Source organism: Trachemys scripta, chromosome 2, assembly GCF_013100865.1.
Source record: "Trachemys scripta elegans isolate TJP31775 chromosome 2, CAS_Tse_1.0, whole genome shotgun sequence".
In the NCBI taxonomy this organism is placed as follows: Eukaryota; Metazoa; Chordata; order Testudines; family Emydidae; genus Trachemys; species Trachemys scripta.
The window spans coordinates 218636337-218657135 of NC_048299.1; the positions used below are offsets into that span (position 1 = coordinate 218636337).

General features: G+C 43.0%; 1 protein-coding gene across 1 annotated transcript; it reads right to left on the reverse strand.

Annotated features, from left to right (window-relative positions):
* Nucleotides 1-2493: 2493 nt before the first annotated feature.
* On the reverse strand, nucleotides 2494-20413 carry LOC117873511 (cytochrome P450 7A1). Its single transcript, XM_034762975.1, has 6 exons — nucleotides 20253-20413; nucleotides 16169-16409; nucleotides 12450-13060; nucleotides 10739-10869; nucleotides 6413-6588; nucleotides 2494-5562 (listed from the first exon to the last, which is right to left on the reverse strand). The coding sequence occupies exons 1-6, from the start codon at nucleotides 20330-20332 to the stop codon at nucleotides 5263-5265; spliced, it is 1539 nt and encodes a 512-aa protein (XP_034618866.1). The 5' UTR covers nucleotides 20333-20413; the 3' UTR covers nucleotides 2494-5262.
* Between the last annotated feature and the right edge of the window lie 386 nt (nucleotides 20414-20799).

Here is a 20799-nt window from a genome sequence, read left to right on the forward strand (position 1 = left end):
CTTCTAGGACAAAAGTTCAATTTTTTGCCAAACTGTGCTGTTACTGCATTGGGCAGGAGTCAGGCAGATATTTCTTCTCTTTCCCCGCCTGGCAGAGTACAGCATTCTCTGTGCCACAGGCATTGTCATCTCCTATGCACCATCTGTGTTCCCTCTGAACTGAGCAGGAGAGCCTCTGGCACAGAGAGCCCTGACTGTACCTGCTGGCTAGGAGGTTGGTACAAACAGCACTCAGCCTGACAGCATCAATATTGTCCCCTGGGGAGTGTGGCCCTCAGCTGAAGCCTAAAAGTGGGAGTCTGAGATAGGAAGAAGGAGGGGCTTTAAGAGAAGGAAAACTAAAGGAGGGACAGAGTGAGAAGGAGAAAGGAAGAAGGCAAAGAGGAGTATAAATAAAGGAGAGATAAAACAAGAAGAAGCCTGAGAGAGGTGGAGCGAAATGTGAGTTATATTTGAAGAGAAGGCGCAGGGCTGACATTTTACCTTGGAAGACAATCAAGTAGGTAGCAGGGCATTGGTCCTCCTCACAATGGGGCAAGAAATAAGGGAAGCTGGACTGGGCTGGGGAGGTGCCCTATTTGTTCAGAGGAGGCTTGTGAGGGCTGGCTGGTCTGATGTGGTTGAGAGATGCATCCAGACTTTTAGTAGGGTGAGCTGGTTAACATTTGAACAGCACTTTGAAGAGGCAAGTGCTATGGAAATACAAGTCACACCGGCCACGCAACCAGAATTTGCCTAAGGAGAGAGTGCAGAGCTCTCCCTCCTCTGCCTTGCAATCAGCCCCAAGCTCTCTCCCCCAGTACTTTCCCCCTGCACACTCCCTCCCTGCCCCCACAGCCTCTGTACCCAGACCTGCGCTCTTTCCCCTGCATCCAGATCTACACACGCGCCCCTCCTGCTGCCCCATACCCAGCTCCGCATTCTACCCTCCACATTGCCCTGCACCCAGCTCTGAGCTCTATCCGCTGCACCTAATTCCAAGCTCTTACCCAGAGGCGCAGTCAAGCTGAAGAGCACCATCCCCACCAGGGACCAGCAGTTCTGAGAGCCTCCTTCTTCATTTCCACTTCTCTAGGAGGTACCAAAAGCCCAGATCCAATCCTCCCACCCTCCTGGGAACTGGAAATGCGCCCTGCTCCATTTCTCCCAGGGTGCTGGGGGTGCCTGGTGCTCATGGACACCAGAAAGATTGCAAAAGTGGGAGGGGCCAAGCCGTTCCATGGGGTTGCAGCGCCACTATTCCACTGGGTTGCAGCCCAGACACTCCTCTGTCATAAAGGGGGAGAGGAGGGCAGTGGCTGGGCCAAATTTGAGTCAGTGTCATTGCAACATGGTGCACAGGGTCACAGTGCCTCCCAAATTTGGCCCAACCTTTCTTCCATCTTGATGGGGGTGCAGCCTGCCCATATTTCCAGCTCTGGCCCAGAACGAAGGGGGGGCGAGACATAGTCCCCTGCCCCCCCCCGCGCCCCATTGTGCCATGAATAACAATATCATTCAACAAAATAGACCTTTTTAAAATAGTGTTGGCCAGAATAGCTAAGTCCTTATGAGAGCCCTAAAGATTTAGTCTCAGGCTAGAATTGTATTTAACAACCTAATTTTTAAAACAAAGTTCATGGATACAGTGACAAGAGAGAAAACTGCAAAGCCACAGCTTCTAAATGTCTTGGGAGTGCTAGCTGCATTTAAGCCCCCTCAACCATTTCAGCTCCAATGCCAGCATAGATTCATTCTACATTGGATCTGGATTTAATATAATTCCTTTTTCATGCAAGGCCTTCTCTTCCTTCAATGCTTTGTATGTTATGGGGACTCATTTTTAGAACAAAGTTATCTAATATACAGTATTGTTACTACTTTGGACCCAAGTGGGGAGCCCAAATTGTGGTGCTGTGAGTTGTTCCAGATAGGAGGAGAATCTGATGAGAGTCAGGTATTTCTTTGATGCAGTTTTGTTTATTTGCAAAGAATTACAAAGCCCCATTTGCCTGAACAAGGAGGAATTGAACAATGGGAGACAGTGTCCTTGCTTACAGGTCCAGGCCTTTTTCAGGCAGCATCCCAACCCAAAGCCTCTCTTTAGGCTTCTCGCAGGGCCAGGTGCTGTGCTTCCAGGCTGTGCCTGTTTGGTTTTCTTTCTGCTTCTCTCTATCTTGCTCTTTACCCCCCCCCCCCCCCCCCCACACACACACACACACACACACCCCTTACTCAAACAATGTAATGGCCAGCAAACGCCTTTAGCCAGCATAGTTCAAATTTCTGACTGAACTCACATATGCTTTTGTATTAGGTGAAGGGGTTTAAATTGTCTCTCACAACTGTCTTCAAGGGCAGTGGTTATGCATGACCCATGACAACAAGGTTCAGCCCAACTCACAACTGTATGAATAAAAATCACACACACAGAGAAATCACATATTTACAACTATTTTAATTGGAACGATATTTTTTTTAAAGTACAATTCAGATTATTTCCAGCACAAATGTTGGAGGGCATATGAAAGTTGCAAGGAAGCACTTTTTCATCTAGATTTTTAATAATAGGTAGCAACAGCTATTTTAGCATTTGAATCGGTATCAGACATATTCTAGTTCATTAATTGTACATTGAATGTGTTCTTGACAATGCTTTACTCAAGTGATGTTCATTTTCCTTAGTGTCCAAGCTGCTGATACTACGGTGCCAATTTGCATATGTAGGTTGTCTCTGGTGTATTCTGCTTGTTAAGGACCTATCCAAAGCTCACTGAAAGCAATGGGCATCCTTCCATTGGCTTCAGTGAGCTTTGCATCAATCCCTAAATGGGGAACATGAGCTCTAGCCGAAGGATTTAAGAGCCAGCCCTGAGGTATGGGGTGGCTAGATTACTTATAATTAAACTGTTATGTAAAGTGGTACTGTACAGTATGTATGGAGTGGTTGGTTGCCTCTGTGGCACCACACCCCATCCCCAAACCCTAGGCCGCACTGTTTATTGGGACAGGTACCTAAAAGGAGGAGAGAGGTAGTAGGAACTGGCAAGCTGGAGAAGAAGTTGAAAGACTGAGGGAAAGGGTGCATAACCCTCCCATGAACATTACCCAGAGACATTATCCAGAAAAGATAATAGACCCTGGGGCTATGCTACCTAAATGCACACACCCTCTGTACAGTGTGAAACTCCTGTAAGAGGGGCAGGCATGGTCAGGGGAAAGCCCGATAGCTGTCTCCAGTGGAGCTGCACTTCCAGGAAGCAGTGGAAGGGGAAAAGTTACTAGGTCCTCAGAGCTAACACAGGCCTTCATGCCTCTTGTAGATTCTTTGCAATCAGCAGAGTTTGGGGCTAAAATCAATACTCATTCCACAAGATGCAGACCCTGCACCTGTCTCCCATGGAATTCTGGGAGAAAATTTGTTCTCATGCTCTCCTTCCCATAGGTATCTCTGTGGAAGGTGGTGATGTAGGCCAACATTAGCAACTGTTTAACACTGCCAAGTTAGTTTTCAAAATACAAAGTGAACTGAAAGTAGCATGCTAGGCCACAAAGTGTTGCTGAAAAGACAGCTAAATTAAAGGAGATAGGAGAAGGAAGATAGAGGCTAAATGTTCCAGGGAACCTGGAATAAAGTAAAAGTAAAGCAAAATTAATTTATCAATAAATATATTTAAAATAGTAGAGGAAGTGTTTTCATAGTCTTTCCCCATTATTTTTTGTTTTCATTCTACTAGTTACCACTTTTCATAGTGGAAGAATATGCTGCACACCATATCCCACTGCCTCCACCAACTTCAGAACATTGATTTTTAAAAAGTTATTTTTTTAAAAAGAGGAAAGGAGCCATACTGTAAAAGCAGCAAGGCCTGTGAGGCTGTGAATGAGTAGCATACTATTGTACTTCTAATGCACTCTAGGTGGGAGCAGCAACGTATGGTAAATGGATTATACATTATACATAAATATGATTGACAAAACTATGAAAATAATCCATATTTTAAGGTTACAACCATATCAGCTACAATAAGAAATTAAAATATATTTACATTGTACATAACAGTTAAAACACTATAAGTAAGACATGAAGTGATGGTGTCATTTTCTGTTTTTACCAGTTCTCTTTTGAAAATGAAAAGTGAGTAAATAAAATTAGAAGACAAAATATGGGTAATAAATAATTACAAATAGCAGAATCATTTCTTTTTCTTTGTGCAGGAATACGTAAAATAAAGGCTAGTGAGAAGGGAAGCAGATGGAAAATCTAAAGCAGATTTAGGGCTCAATCCCAAATTCTTAATTTAGGAATAACTTTTACTAGTTGTAATGGAATATTTGTCTGTATATGGAGTTTGGAAATGGCTGATCGCTCTTTATGTGATCTCTTCCTGGACAAGAGTTACTCTCATGAGTAAGGGTTGCAAGATCAGACCTTCAATCCCTAAAAACAAGCAATGGGGAAAACCAACTATAGATTAGATTCTCATTTGTTCTTTTCATTGACAGATGACCACAAAACCACCTCTTATACCCTGAAGAAATTTTCCTAAAAAATCAATCCAAATTTAATTGCTCGTGTATGATGTTAAATACCGAGTGTTTGGAACACTGAAATGAATAAAATTGTATAGAATAGCACAACGAATCATGGTTGACCTCAGTGCTTTATGACATTGGACTGTTGAAAAATGACGAAACAGCGGACAACTGAGAGAAGCATTTCCCTCAGTCCATATGATTCACACCCATGTGGTTAGAGTTTTGTGAAAAGATTCTCACACCAGGAATATAGTACAAGCTGGTGCAGTTTCACTAAAACGTGAAACATTTTGTAGGTTTTTCTCAAAAATTGTGCTAGTTTTTCATGAAAACATAAAGCATTTTCCACAGGCACAAAACAAAAATGTCCTGCCATTATACAACAAAAATGTTACAATAATGAAAAAAATAAGACCTTTCATCTGTGAAAATGGCAAAAAAATTGTTAACAAGCAAATATGGGGAAATTATTTAACTCAGAGGGCAATATTCTTACTCCATTCACAGGAAGAAGTTGTGTTTGCTGGCAAAAAAGAAAATGTATGCCTGATTCCCCAATACAAAAATCTCAGTTTGCCTATGATAACCCTGGTGAAAGGAAAAACAACCATTTCTGTAATCCCTACCAGCACTGTGTGATGTTCACATTGCATTAGCATTATGGTGTAATCTGTTTGGGGTTTTTAGATCAATGATAATCTGAATACTGATTTTTTTCCCCTATAGGTAAAATGTTTTATATATTCACAGACATTTTAATCTGTACTTGAAATGAATGTCATTAGTTGGTTGTAAAATACCCAGCCCTGCTCGGGATTGGTCTAAAGAAGGACATGGCATATTGCTGTCAAGAAGCTCAATTTCAAAGTATGAAAGTACCAAAGTCAAAAACTGTTTGATTTCATGGACAGCAAATAATCTTCCAGGACATTTTGCTATTCCTGATCCAAATGGCATGTAATAATATCTTAACTTGTGACCGTTGTGATAGAAGATAGTCTTTTCTTCTCCATTCTCATCGAGATAACGATCATACTTGAATGTCTGTAATGAAAGTTGAAAGTTTAATGTCTATTAGAGCCAGATTATACAGGGTGGGGAGAATGTGCAACCGCACTGACACAATGCCTCCTGGGAAGAGCAGCCAATGCACAGTATGCTCCTCCTCTGTAGCTAGGGTGACCAGATGTCCCGATTTTATAGGGACAGTCCTGATTTTGGGGTCTTTTTCTTATATAGGCTCCTATTACTCCCTACCCCCTGTCCCAATTTTTCACACTTGCTGTCTGGTCACCCTATCTGTAGCTGGCCATGCCTCGAATCCTCCAAACCCTTTTGGGAGAGGTTAGCTTCCGCAAGGCCCCTTACCCTGAGCAGCTCTTGCAATTGGGGTAGCAAAATACCAGCCCCTGTGCAGTGGCATCAGTGTTGGAAAGCTTTTCACACCCCTACTTGTCTTTTACTGACCCACACAGAGGACAGCTACAATCTAGCTTTTTGTACATGTGTCCAAATTGGAAGTCTTTCCCACTTCTCTCATCACCACTTTATGTCCTTAAGGACTTCCCCTTCTCTTGTCCTCACTTGAAACATCACAACATGGTGGCTTTCTCTGGCTGAGGAAGGCTGAAGGGAACTGCCTTTAAACCTATCAACACTACTTTTTTTCTCAGCCAAAGAATTTTCTGCAGAGTGATGGAAGGCCAGTGCCGATTTTGCTGCCTCCACTGCACTCCCCATCCCTGCCTGTTCAGGGAGTTCCCAGGCATAAATCCAGGACCTGTGAGGTAGAGTGAAGCACGGGGGCACTGAGGTCTTATTAACCTTATGCCTTATTAACAGGCAGTTAACATCTCCTGGAACAGGGAGTTTGTATGTCCCTGTAATTACTCACCAAGGGATCAGCATAGATGTCTGGATCAAAGTGCAGCAGCTGAGGATAAAGAGCTACAATGTCATCTTTGCGGATGTTGTAGGAGTCGTTATCCAAGTGCAAAGTGAAATCCTCCTTAGCAACTCTGACAGTCATGGATGCACTGGACAACCTCATTGCTTCCTTGATAATACTATCTGTACAGAGAGAAAAAGAAAATGATTAATATGAAAAGAATTTATGTATCCCCTTGGGGGGGGGGTGTTGCACAGTTTAAATTGCCTGTAATCTTCTATAACATGCAATATTATGGAGAGAAGGAAACTGCTAAAATGAATAGAGCTAAGAAAACAGCGTAAGAGGTTGATAAAGAGAAGACTTCCCCTAAGTTTTATTTGCAACCATCAAATTTCATTTAATATGGAAACTATTTTATTACTAATATGGAAATTATGCATTTCCATATATACGTATATGAATAGCACATTTGCATTGATTTTATTTATACACACACACACACACCCCAGTTCTAGCCATTCGTATTGTTTTGGAGCATAAAATGTATAGGTTAAGTATCACCAGAGCCTGCAATACATAACAGACACTAACTGGTGAAGCACCATTGTTGGACAAAGCACTGAGAATATAAAGTCAGGAGCACTGTTGCAGTGGCATTCAGAAAGGAGCAGCTCAGCTCAGTCTGGGCTGACTGAGGGAGGAAAGCAATTGAGTGCAGCAGTCTCCTACTGAGAAGTCACCAGAACTCCAAGCTGTTGGGACCAAGCCTCCTAAGCAAGCTGCTGGAAGCCCGTCAATTACGGGAGCTGAGGGTGACAACTCACTGTCACCATGGGAAGAGGCTCCGGAGATGAACTGGGGAGGATGCTAAGGGAGATCCCAAGACTGAGCTGTGACAGCAACGGAAGTACAGGGAACAGGGGTAGGAAATGACCCATTGAGTAAGTGTACCAGATCCTAGGCCACATATATGGTCCCTGGGTCAGGCCCCAGTGGAATAGGGGGGGCTGGGTTTCCCTACCCCCACTCCTTTGGGACTATAGCCAGTAGGCAGAGCAGCCTTTATCTCTCTGGGCAATACTGCTGTGATCTGTAGCCACTAGGCAGAGCGGCCATAGACACTTGGCACTAGGCATTACTGCCAGTCTAGGGCACCCAGGCAGCCCCTAACAAATGGTAATAACATTTCCCTAACTCGATTAGAAGTAGCTGTAGCTCACCTAATGCATCCTAGGACTGAATTACCCTTTTTCATGGCCGCATCACACTGGCGACTCATAGTCATCCTATGATGGACAAATACTCTGTTGCTTCCAACTGATAATTCTCCATTTTACAGCAAAATCTCTTATTATTCCCAAGTTCATGATCTTGTACTTTGCACTATTACATTTCATCCTATTTCTATTACTCCAGTTTTCAATGTTGTCCAAATCTTCTTATATGATATCCTGGTCCTACTCTGCTTTGGTAATACCTCCCAACTTTGTGTCATCTGCAAATTTTATTAGCACACTCCCACTTTTTGTGCCAAGGTAATTAATGAAATAATAAATAAGACTGGTCAAGACCAATCCTTGAGGAACTCTACTAGTAACCTCCCTTCTGCCTGACAGTTCACCTTTCAGTATAACCTGTTCTAGTCTCCCCTTTAACCAGTTCCTTATCCACCTTTCAGTTCTCATATTAATCCCCATTTTCTTCAATTTAACTAATAATTTCCCATATGCAACTGTATCAAATACTTTACTGAAATACAGGTAGATTGGATTTCCTTTTCCTAGAAAACTGATTGTCTTTGCAAAGAAAGAGATCGGGTTGGTCTGGTACGCTCTACCTTTTGTAAAACCATGTTGTGTGTTGTCCCAATTTCCATTTATCTCTCTGTCTTTAATTACTCCCTCTTTCAAGATTTGTTCTAAGACCTTGCATACAACTGAGGTCAAACTTAGCAAGCCATAGTTTCCCGGCTCCCTTTTTTTCCCTTTCTTAAATATAGGTACTATATGTACAATTCTCTAGACATAGGGTACAACCTCTAAGTTTATTGATTCATTAAAAATCCTTGCTTTTGGGTTTGCAATTTCATGTGCCAGTTCCTTTAATATTTTTAGATGGAGATTATTCAGCCTCCTTGATTTGATCCCATTAACCTGTCTGAGTTTGGCTTCCATCTCAGATTTGGTAACTTCTACTTGCATATCCTTGTTTCCATTAGCCACCCTGCCACTGCCCCAACCTCGTCAATGCCCTTATTAAAAACTGAGGCAAAGTATTCACTTAGGTGTTGGGCCATACCTAGTTTATCGTTAATCTTCACCCTGTCCTCAGGGCTTAGCAGTCCCACTTCTTCTTTTCTTGGTTCCTTTTTTATTTATGTGGCTAAAGAACACTTTACTATTGGTTTTAATTTCCTTTGCAACATCCAGCTCTGCTTGGCTTTTGGAAGTTCTCGCTTTATCCCTACACTTTCAGACTTCCAAGAGGTAAGAACATAAGAATAGCCATAATTGGTCAGACCAATGGTCCATCGAGCCCAGTATCCTGTTTTCCGACAGTGGCCAGTGCCAGATGCTTCAAAGGGAATGAACAGAACAGGGCAATTGAGTGATCCATCCCCTGTTGTCCAGTCCCAGCATCTGGCAGTCAGAGGCTTAGGGACACCAGATTATGGGGCTGAGATCCTGACTCTTTTGGCTAAAGGTCCACCAATGGCTAATCTTCCATGAATTTATCTAATTCTTTTTTTAATCCAATTATACTTTTGGCCTTCATAATATCCACTGGCAATGAATTCCACACATTGACTGTGCTTTGTGTGAAGAGGTACTCCTTTTGTTTGTTCTAAACCTGCTGCCTATTAATTTCATTCAGTGACCCCTGGTAGGTTTTCTTGCCAAGCCATCCCTTCTTCGATTCCTTGAGGTCTTTCCGCTTTCTCTTAATAACCCGTTTCAGATGCTTGTTCATCCAGTTTGGTCTGTAACCCTTCCCTATAAGCTTTTCTGAAGTTTGACTTCAGTCCAGTCAACTTGCCTAACTAATTCTCTTAATATTTTAAAGTCTTCCCTTTTGAAATCAAGGACCCTAGTTTGTAGACCTATTTTTGTTTATCATGCCAACTTCAAGTGTTTAAAAGTCAATTTGATCCTAAAAAGAAAATTGTGTCCTGGATCACTCTTCCCAGGGAAACAAACAAGGAAAGGGGCTGGATAGGGAGAAAACTGACAAGATCCCTTTGTGGCCTCCCTCTAGACTTGTTCTTCAGCAGGATTTTCCTCACCATTGTGGAAAAAGAAACAGTTCCACCGCCTGAAATTGCAGGTCTCTCAATACGCAGCTCCTAGCCCTACCCAACCACTCTCCAGCTGTGGGCTCCTACCCCCCTGGATGATTGTGGGGATGGGAGGATACTGCAGCAGAGGTGGCTGACATCTCTTTGCCCTATGAGGGAGTGGTGAGATCTGTGCAGAAGTAACACTCTGTGCTGATCATCTTGGGAGGACACTCCACTTTCCTCCGAGGGAAACGTTAGAAACTGGAGGCACAAAATACTTGAGACTGGGGAATGGTCCTGCACTGAGATGTGGAATGGAATAAAGATGATGGAGAAAGATGTGGAGAAAAAAAATCAGAATAGTGTGGCAGTATCTTCCTAAGCCTTAGTGCTCAAGGGAGGAGAATGATATTGACAAAAAGGAACAATGCTTTTAAAAAAAGTTACATTGAACCTCCCCACACCAGTAATTATAGGGCAACAATTTCAATAGCTGTAAGGCCCAGATCCTCACAAGTATTTAGGCTCCTAACTTGCATTGAAATTAACAGGGGTCTAAGTGACATGTGGGTGAGCTCCTCAGTCACTTGGGTGCTTTGGAAAATGTTACCCATATTTTTTAAAAAATCATAATAATAATGCTTTTAGCCATGTTAGAAATTCATTGTTTAACATTCCTCAAGCATTAGTTGCAACTCCAAATATGGTAAGATCCTTCTGTTTGATCTTAGCCCTTTTAAAAAAAACAAAAACAAAATACAACCTTACTTTGACTTACCTATAGATCACTGGTGCTGCATGACATAGTACTTAAGCATAACTCTTACATGAAATTATATGGGGAAAATTGGGATTCATTTCAAAATTATGATAATCCCCACACCACAGACCTCAGGACTGCTGAGAGTTTGGCCTTTGCTAACTAAAGATATAGTGTAGCTTTATTATCCTGCTGTTGGATAGTCATTTAGCATTTCATAGCAAGTGTTTTATTGACTATAGATAGAAAAATATCTGGGTGTTCCTGGTACTGTTACATGTGATGACCATACCTAATACTGGCATATTATCCAGTTGTTTTCGATTCAAGGAGATACATTTGCCATCTAAATCGATCTTTTCACCAGCATTTTCCAGTGTTTTTTGCACCTCTTCAGTAGCTGCTTTCATTGCTTCTGGGCTCCTAAAATCAATATACCAGAAACAAAAATATTTCTTACTTGTAACTTAAGTATTATACAAAAGGTTTGCTGTTAAATATGATATTCATTTTTTTCCTGTCTACAGTGTAGTTTGTTAATCCATGGATGTAACCTGCTAAAACAAAAAAACTACGTAAGAATCTAGAGTAAAAATATAAGTATACTTATTATATTGGAAAAATCCTGGTTGTTCAAAACACTGAAAAGGTCTTCAAAGATTTGGTTCAGTATCCAATTTTGAGCAAGACCAAATTAATGTGTATAATGCTGTTAAATAATGACATCTCGGTTAAGCAATGCCAAGAATAAGGAATATAGCGATCAATCCTAGATTAGGAGAAAGCCCCATTGCAGCTAAAAATCTAGGAGAGAGATTATAGATCACATTCACATTATCAGCTGCCCTGGCTTGTATCCAGTTGGATAATTATATTCTGCCTACCAAAAAAAAAAATTAAAAAAATACCTCCCCATAGTTTAAATTAAATAACGTATCCTTCACTATCTGGTCTTCCATACAGATATGGCAGATGTTTGTAATGGATGATATGATTTTAAACAGATATACAGGTTGTAATCCCACAGTCCTTGGGGGGGCACAGAACTTCCATGGAAATCAATGGGTGTGCCCAATGACTTCAGGATCAGAATTTGTAAAATTAATAGACCCCTTATGGATTTTTGAATGAAATGTGCTAGTTAAAGCTCAATCATTATCATTAGCAGGTAGGTATGGTGTTCTTTAATTTTAAGTCAATTTATGACAGAAATGTAGGCAGGTGGTGTAAAGTCTCATCTTGAAAAGTACAGATTTAGAAATTTAGCCCGAGATTTTTTTAAGACATGTAGGGGATTTGGATGCAGTGGAGTTACATCAAAGTGAAAACAGGGTAGCAGAGTGAAGAATTAGGACCTATTAGTCAGATCCTAAGATAGTGCAAATTGGTATAGCTCCATTAACTTCAACAGTGCTACATCAATATAGGCTCTGCAGAAGCCTATCTTTTTTTTTTCTGTAAAGCAGCCAATATATAGCTGTGAATCCAACAGATGGGCAGATAAACAAAAGTGTGCAATAAAACCTTGTCTATTCTAGGGAAATGATCTAAAAATGTCCCACTGGACCTAATGTTGGGAGCCCTAGTGTAATCAAGGCTTCCATAGCCACTGGTGATTTTAATATTGTGTTGTTTAGATTTGCTCTGAAGGTTTAATTGACATAGCGTTAAAAGAATCTGTGGCTGCAGGAGTCTTGTCTATACCAGGGCTCACAGCATTGGACGAGACATTTTTAGTAAATGTCTCTAATGCAGAAAAACCCTATGTGGGACCATCTCCTTCCCTGGGCTGCATGTGAGGAGTTTCTGTGGGGGTCTTACTCATGCAGGACAAAATCCTGGGCCTGCAGAAATATATAGGAGTTTTGCCATTGACATCAGCGGGACCTGGATTTGACATTCATCCAAGAGCAGAATTTGACCTTTAATGCTGAGACAATTTCTGAGTGACAACAAAGCCAAGAAGTTATTTTACTTCGGAAACTGCAAACACTGCTACTTACCTAATAAGATAGAACAAACTCCAGAAAGTAGCAGGTATTGTGTTAGCTTGTGAAGCCCATAGTACAGCCAGGTGGGTTTTTGCTTTTTCCTTATCATCAAAAGTCGACAGAGTATCATTTAAGAACATACGGAGAGTGACGAGCTCAGAGATGTTGTTCCTTTTTCTGAGGTTCTCATGGAGCAGAGCCTCTGCCAGCTTCTCCCGTGCATTGTGGGCACTCTTGAACACATGGATAGGCACGCCTGCAACAAGGGCTGGGAAGATTTTATCAAACTCCTTGAAGTTTTCAAGAGCATTTAGAATAAGTGCTCTCTGGGTTTCCCGCTGAGATAGATTCTTGTCTTGGGTTGAATTAAACTCTGTACCAAAAAGCGTTAAAAAGCCAGATTCAAACATCACCCGGCAACAGAATGCGTAAAGCCCATCTGTTACCCAGTTGTTGGAATGCAGTTTAGATGTACTTGATTGCAGCATGACATATTGTAGGTTTTCCATCATAGCTTCAATGAGGGAATTCAGGGCATTACCTTGCAGGGTTCTAATGAAAGTCTGGTGCATATTTTCAGTGGTGTTTCCATCACGTGGGTCAATACTGCCATGTCCAAAAGCCTGCCACCAAATAAATTGCATGTAAGATAAATGAGGATCATCACAATCTTGGTAAATAATCATTTACAAGGGAAATCATAGCCAATATGTCATCTTCATAATTTAACACAGGGACATATAGTAAGAACTGTCAACTCTGTAAAGTGATAATTGGCCACAAGTCTTCATAGGTATGTAATAAGCACACAAAAATAGTCTATGATATATGCTTATAAATAAATAAGTACGATCACTTAGGGTATGTCTGCACTCCAGTAAAACATCCACGACTGGCCTGGATCAGCTAGCCTGAATGTCTACACTGCAGTTTCATAGCCCCACAGCCCAAGCCACGCAAGCCTGCCATGGGTGTTTTATTGCAGTGTAGACATATCCTTAGGGATTCAGTTAGTTCCCATTGGGAATCTTTTCACTGACTTCAATAAGAGTTTGATTGGGCCCTTAGTTGACCAGATAGTTTTTAAAGGGTTAGGGCCTAATTCTCCAAAGTGCTAAGCATCTCCTGAGAGGTGCTGAGTGCCCTCAATTTCCATTGTCATTAAAGGGAGTGAACACACTCCGCAGCTTGCAAGATAGGGACCTTACTGGATGAAAGCACAGACCAAAAATGATGTTAAGCTGCAGTTAAACTCGAGAGTACATTTCAGCAACTTAACGGTAAAAAAATTACAAGGATATTGTATTTGTCCCCAAAACAAGCATTATAAACCCAGGCAATTGAGTTGAAGTTTAATTCAAAATAAAACTAGACACATTAAGGTATGGTAATTCACAGTGAAGGCACCCAAGCAACCTGAACTCTGCCGTGTAGTGACATCATGCAATAGTCACATAAGGTATGTGTACACTGCAATTAAAAACCCACAGCTGGCCTGTGCCAGCTGACTTGGGCTCATAGGACTTGGGCTAAGGGTCTGTTTAGCAGCAGTGTAAACATTCCAGCTTGGGCTGGAGCCCAGGCTCTAGGACTCCGTGAGGCCGGGGGGAGGCGTCCCAGATCTCGGACTCCAGCTCAAGCCCGAACATCTATACTGCATTTAAACAGCCCCTTAGCCATAGGTGGCACGTGAAAAGCTTCCTAGCAGTGGGGGAGGCCCCTGGCGCCCGAACTGTGGCCCCGGCCTCCACTCCATCCTGAGGCTCTGCCCCGGCTCAGCATCTTCCCCCTGAGGCTAGGGTGACCAGATGTCCCAATTTTATAGGGACACTTCTGATATTTGGGGTGTTGTCTTATATAGGTGCCTATTACCCCCACCCTCTGTTCTGATTTTTTCACACTTGCTATCTGGTCACCCTACCCGAGGCTCCGCCCTCACTCTGCCTCTTTGCATCTTCGCTCTGCCTCTTCCCCTGAGGGCCCTGCTCCTGCCACTCACTCCTCTCCGCCCCCTCTCCCAAGTCCCTCCGCCCCCTGTTCTCTGCCCCCTCTCCCAAGGACTCCTGCCTGCTGCTTGCTCCTCTCCGTCCCCCTCTCTTGGGACACCCCGCCTATCACTGCTTGTCTCTCTCTGCCCCTATTCCCGAGGGCCTCCCGCCCACCACTCACTCTTCTCCACCCACTCCCCCGAGGCCTCCCGCCCACTGCTCACTCCTTTCTGCCCCCTCCTGCCTTAGGGGCAAGCGACAGGGGCAGAGAGAAGCAAGAGGCAGGCAGGGGGCTTTTAGAGAGGAGGCAGAGTGGGGGCAGGAAGAGGCGGAGTGAGGGTGAGGCCTCAGGGGGAAGAGGTGCAGTGCCGGTGGGGCCTCAGGGGGAAGATGTGCAGCGCAGGTGGGGGAAAAGGCCAAGTAGGAACAGGGCCTTAGGGCAGAGCATGGGAAGGGCTACAGTCCAGACACCGGTGGCGCCCCCACTTCTCAGAAGCTTCAAGCAGCAGTGCTCTAAAGGCGGCTGGCCAGCCTGACTCCAAAGGGAGGTGTGTCGCATCCATTATTTCTTGCCCTGTTTGGGGAGGCTTAGTCTCCACAAGCCTCTTATACCTGCCGCCCATGCCCTTAGTCCAAGCCTCACAAGCCCAAGTCAGCTGGCATGGGCCAGCCACAGATGTCCAACTGCAGTGTAGACATAGCCTGAGTTATGATTAAGGCATTTTAGTGTTTGTGGCCTGAGATAAGATTAAACTGATTTGTAAAGACACATTCTATTTTATAGAGGTATATTTGCTTCTCAGGGTGTCATTGCAGGGCAAATAAAGGAATAAATCAATAGTGACAAAAGTCATTACCATCTAAGTGTTGTTTGAGGTCCTCAGTGAAATGAGTGTGTGGATTAATCTAGAATTTAGATTCTAGGACACAGGCTTCCACATTACACAGCCAACACCATAACTGTTATTCTGTTGGCAGAAAAGCCAAGGTTTGAATGGGCCTGAATGAGACTTCCAGATGTGATCCCTCCAACTAGTGACTGAAGAACAATGCTAAGCTAATGGGAAGAAACTTGTACTGATGGGAGTCTATACCAGATCTGCTCTGTGGATATACAGAGGATTTCAGTTTCCAGGGCTGCTAATCTGGCATCTTTCACAAGCAGTACATTTGTTTTTAAAATTAGTCAATTCAATATAAATTCACAATAGTGCAAACCATCTTGTGCTGTACTTTTGTTCTAGTATTTTTGTGAGATTACATAACTAAAAAATGTCATTCTTGGATAGGGTGACCAGACAGCAAGTATGAAAAATCAGGACAGTGAATGGGGGATAATAGGAGCCTATATAAGAAAAAGACCCAAAAACCGGGACTGTCCCTATAAAACCGAGACATCTGGTCACCTTATTCTTGGATAACCTAAATCTGTTTTTGCAAAACCCATTGTTATTTATATTAAGGAATAAAATATCTGACACATTGCCATAGCTGGGATGATTTAGTTGGTGTTGGTCCTGCTTTGAGCAGGGGATTGGACTAGATGACCTCCTGAGGTCTCTTCCAACCCTAATCTTCTATGATTCTATGATTTGAGCCAGGAGACAAACTATCTTTCAGACAGGCAGACATACTGAAAAATCACATATAGATTAACTAGGTACAGAATGACTTGACCATGTTGATTTTTTCATAGTAAATATTAAAATATATTAAAATACTACAGTTATTGTAAAGCAGTACCTTTGCAGAAGCAGCAAAGTGGAACTTTTTCCAGTCCAAATGCCTTCCTTGGCGTATCACTGAATGGTATGAAAAAGGGTCAGTGAGAAAATGAACATATTTTCCAGCCACTTTGCAAGTGAAAATGTGCCCATATTTCTTTTGTCTTGCTTTGAGAAATTCAAGAGGGTTGGCACCAAATTGCAAAGCGCAGCCCAGATATGGAAGTAGCCCATTTTCCACTGGCGGCTCACCTGGACGCCTACAAGTTACAAACAAATGTTACAAATTAAGGTTATAAATTAAGACCTGTCCTTCAGTTAGGCCAGCTAAATAAGATTGTGATACCAGCCTATTTATAACATTCAGTTTCTTTCAGTGTTGATGAGAAATTGCCCTCCTTTTCATAATAAATCCATTATGAGGTCTATCGTATATTAGAAAGAATGACCTTAAGCCTACAGAAGCCTTATTAGAATCCAAGAATAACACAAAATGTACTTAAGCTATATCACTCTAGCTTTTATTTTTTACATTTGGGTAGGTTCTTTTTCACCATTTAAAATGTAACATTCTATTCATTGCAAGCAGTTAAGTAATTGTGCCTTAAATAAATACCCCATCCCAGCAGTTAATATTGTCTGGGATATTCTTGTTGTTGGAGCCCATCCCAGTACTTTTCAGGACCTGTGGCAAAGCTTGCTCAGTACAGGAGCTGTGCTACCTGAACTGATTTCTCAGGACAGTCTGCCAGAGCCCTAGTTTGGCAGCTTTCATGGCATGATGAAAGGGACATTTATTTGCTTTATCTTTTGGTTACTCAGTTTTTGTTTGTTTTTTGTCATTTTATTTGCTTTTTCCTGACAACCTGTCTGCTGATATTTCTGATTTGTAGGTGACCTGCTGTAGGGCCCAGTCTTACCAACCCATCCTGAGCAAGGCCGGCTCCAGGCACCAGCTTAACAAGCAGGTGCTTGCGGCGGCCAAGGGAGAGGGGCGGCAATTCGGGGGCGGCAGGTCCCTCACTCCCTCTAGGAGCGAAGGACCTGCCGCTGAACTGCTGCCGCCGATCACGGCTTTTTTTTTCCAATTGCCGCCACCGATCGCAGATTTTTTTATTTTTTTTTTTTTTTGCTTGGGGGGGCAGAAATGCTGGAGCCGGCCCTGATCCTGAGCTGAGTATAGAGAGCTGGTCTCCCAAAAAATGGTTTTTGAAACAAATGAAAATATTCAGGAAAAGTTTCACTTTTGGTAGAAACTCTCCAGTTTTTCAACAAGAAATTTGAAACCTGAAAAATTTCTATGTTTAAAAAAAAAAATCTGTGTTAAAAAACAAACAAATTAAGATTCATTTTTGGGGACACTAAAAGTTTATACTGAAAACCAAAATGTTTGCTGTACATGGGTTTTGAATATGAAAAGTGTTTGGTTTTCAGCTCTTCAGTGGAAACTATACAAAATTTTCATGGGAAAGTTTAAAGACAACCACTTTTTTGAAAATGTGTTGTGAAAAATAATTGCCATTCTCTTCCTTATAACATGCAAGTAGTCCCACTGACTTCAATGGCATTATTCAGGCAAATAGGCAATCCTCATGTGAGTATTGCTTTGCAGAATGAGGTCTAGAATTTCTGGTTTGTAGTTTCTGTAAGTAAGAATCCACACTTGTTCTCATTAAAGTCATTGGCTCAGCTCTCATTGACTTTATCGGGCAATGAGCACCTAGGGCCTCACCCTGTTCCAGCAGAAGTCAGTGGCAAAGCTCCTTAAGTAGCGTAGGTTCAGCCCCTCTAGAGCCTGATCCTAGAAGTTGCTGAACACCTGATAGTTGCTTCAGTGTCCTCAATACCCCTTGGGAGTTGAGGATGCATGGCACTTTGCAAGAATCAGCCCCTTAGTTGCTCTGCAAATTCTAAAATAGATAACATTACCTCAAATACACACTCAATTAAGACTGTATAAAAAACAAACTTATTACTAACAGTTCTACTGGACAGAAAGAAAGGAGGACTTGAAGATGGATGAACAAGCATCATTTGGACCTCCAGAGACACGAAGATGGGATTATTTCATTTATTTGGTCGGTCTTTGGCTTGCAAAATTCTCTAGCACACTGAATGCTGAGCCCTTTGAACCCACCAAAGAAAGAGTATTACAGTATTGTTTGCACATTCCACTTGGATCTGACCCTGCACCACTGAAATCAATGGGAGTTTTGCCCACAGGCCCCATTTCAACAAAGCACTTAAGCACATGCTTAAAATTAAGCATGTGATCAGGTGCTTTGTTGAACTGGGATCCAAACAACTGTATTCCTGGATATGGACACCCACAGTAAGTCACTAATAACTTTTAAATAATACGAGTCAGAGTCATAGAGTTTAAAGTCAGAAGGGACCACAGGGCGGTCTGCGCCATTAAGCACCTGCAGAGCTAGGGAGCAGCAGGCTGTGGCCTATGGAGAAGCCCAGCAAGCACGTGTTGGGAACTAGCTGGTCTAGCTAAGCAGCAGCTAATGACTGGATCTGATTCCCTGCTGGATCAGCTGGTTCCCAAAAGCTGCCTGCTGGGCTTCTCTTTAAGCCACAGCCAGGGCCGGCTCTGGCTTTGTTGCCGCCCTAGGCAAAAAAGCCACCCGCCGCACCCTCCCCCCCCCCCAGCGCAGCAGGGGAGGGTGCCGAGCCCGGCCGCGGGCCCGCAATCCCCGACCGGCCGGAGCGCCGGGGGGAGGGCGGTGAGCCCGGCTGGGGCTCTCTTCTCAGCCTGGCCGGGGCTCTCCGCTCTCCCTGGGGACTAAGCGCCGGGAGGAGGGTGGCGAGCCCGGCCAGGGCTCTCTGCTCTCCCCGGTGGCCAGAGCGCCGGGAGCAGGGTGGCGAGCCCAGCTGGGGCTCTCTGCTCAGCCCGGCCAGGGCTCTCCGCTCTCCCCGGTGGCCAGAGCGCCGGGAGCAGGGCGGACAGCCCGGACAGGGCTCTCCGCTCTCCCCGACCGGCTGGAACGCCGGGGGGAGGGCGGCAAGCCCGGCCGGGACCCCACTCTTCCCGACCGGAGCGCCGCGGGGAAGGCAGCAAGCCCAGTTGAGGCCCCACTTTCGGGCCGGAGCGCCCCGCTGCACCGCCCCTCTCCAGGCACCACCCCAAGCACATGCTTGGTGGGCTGGTGCCTGGAGCCGGCCCTGGCCACAGCCTGCTGCTCCCTAGCTCTGCAGGCCCTTAAAGGGGCAGACCATCCTGCTACAATCACCTCTTAATCTAACCTGTATAGCATAGGCCACAACACCACCCAGCACCAGTACACTAAACACAACAACCAAGATGAAGCCAAAGTATTACAACTTACAGAAGATCACTATTCCCCAGATCAAAGATGCTGCTAATATTTCAGGCAATCTGAGTGAAATTTCAGGAGTTTCAAGTGGAAAGGAGTAGCTAACAGTTTGGTACACTTTAAAAACAGAGAGTGATGCAAAAGACAAGTCAAAGAGCCACTTTTTATAGTAAATATATTCATGAATTTCTTTGTTTCTGTACAGAGCACATGCCAGTAGGATAAAGGCTTGAGAGTATTTACTCAATACAGTAAACAAGCCAAATGGTAACCAGCATTAAAAGTAGGAGTTCAATATTGCTACAGTCCAGATTAAACTACATTGATACAGAAAATAAAATGGAAAAAGGTATAAGGAATAAAACAGTCATCTGTACATCAGAAGCATAAACATGTAGGATCTGATTTCTCAAAAATAGTGAGCACCTGCAAATCCTATTGATTTCAACAGAAGCTGCACATACTAAGAACTTCTGAAAATCAGACCCAAATTATGATTATTTACAATCTCATTTACAAATGGATTCCTCTTTCATTGTATCTCTGTCTTCTGTTAGTCATGAATATGGATTTGCATAGCCTGCTTGGTTTTTGTTTTTTTTAAATTTATGTACACAAAAATGCCATTATAATATAAAGATTTCAAAGAACAAACACCAGCATCACCAGTTATCCTTTACTTATCAATCTGCCAATGTTCAGACTAGTTTTATCTCAGCTATATACACACACTCTTTTTACAGAAATTAGCGTTGGGATATGTTTAAAAAGAAACCTTACCTCCTTCTTATTCCCAGAATAAACCAAAAACAACAGCATAGTATCACCACTATTCCCCAGATCAAAGATGCTGCTAACATTTCAGGCAATTACAGTGAAATTTCAAGTAAAAAAGAGTAGCTTGGTACACTTTAAAGACTGAGAGTGATGCAAACGACAAATCAAACAGCCACTTTTTATATAGATCAGGGGCACCAATTTACTTAATTGAACTTAAATAACCTAGGCAAGCTATTAATTAACCATTTCTGGACAGAAGCTATTATGTTCTGACTGATATCTCCGTAAAAAAAACTTGAGAGGATTAATCTATACAGTTGCAGAGATGGCCTTGAGCTGGTATCAGTAGAGGTTCCAAAGTAATCAAAGAGCTGTAATAGTTGATAATTTGAAGGTCTCTCAGGTGTGTTTTGATCTGTCATGTAGATTTATCAACTACAGTTTATAGTTCAAGTTTAGCAATACATGAGAGGACTAGTCAACATACAGACAGTGGTAGCTGGTGCCCCAAGTACTTACCATAGTTCCCTGACTCTTCTGCCGTGGT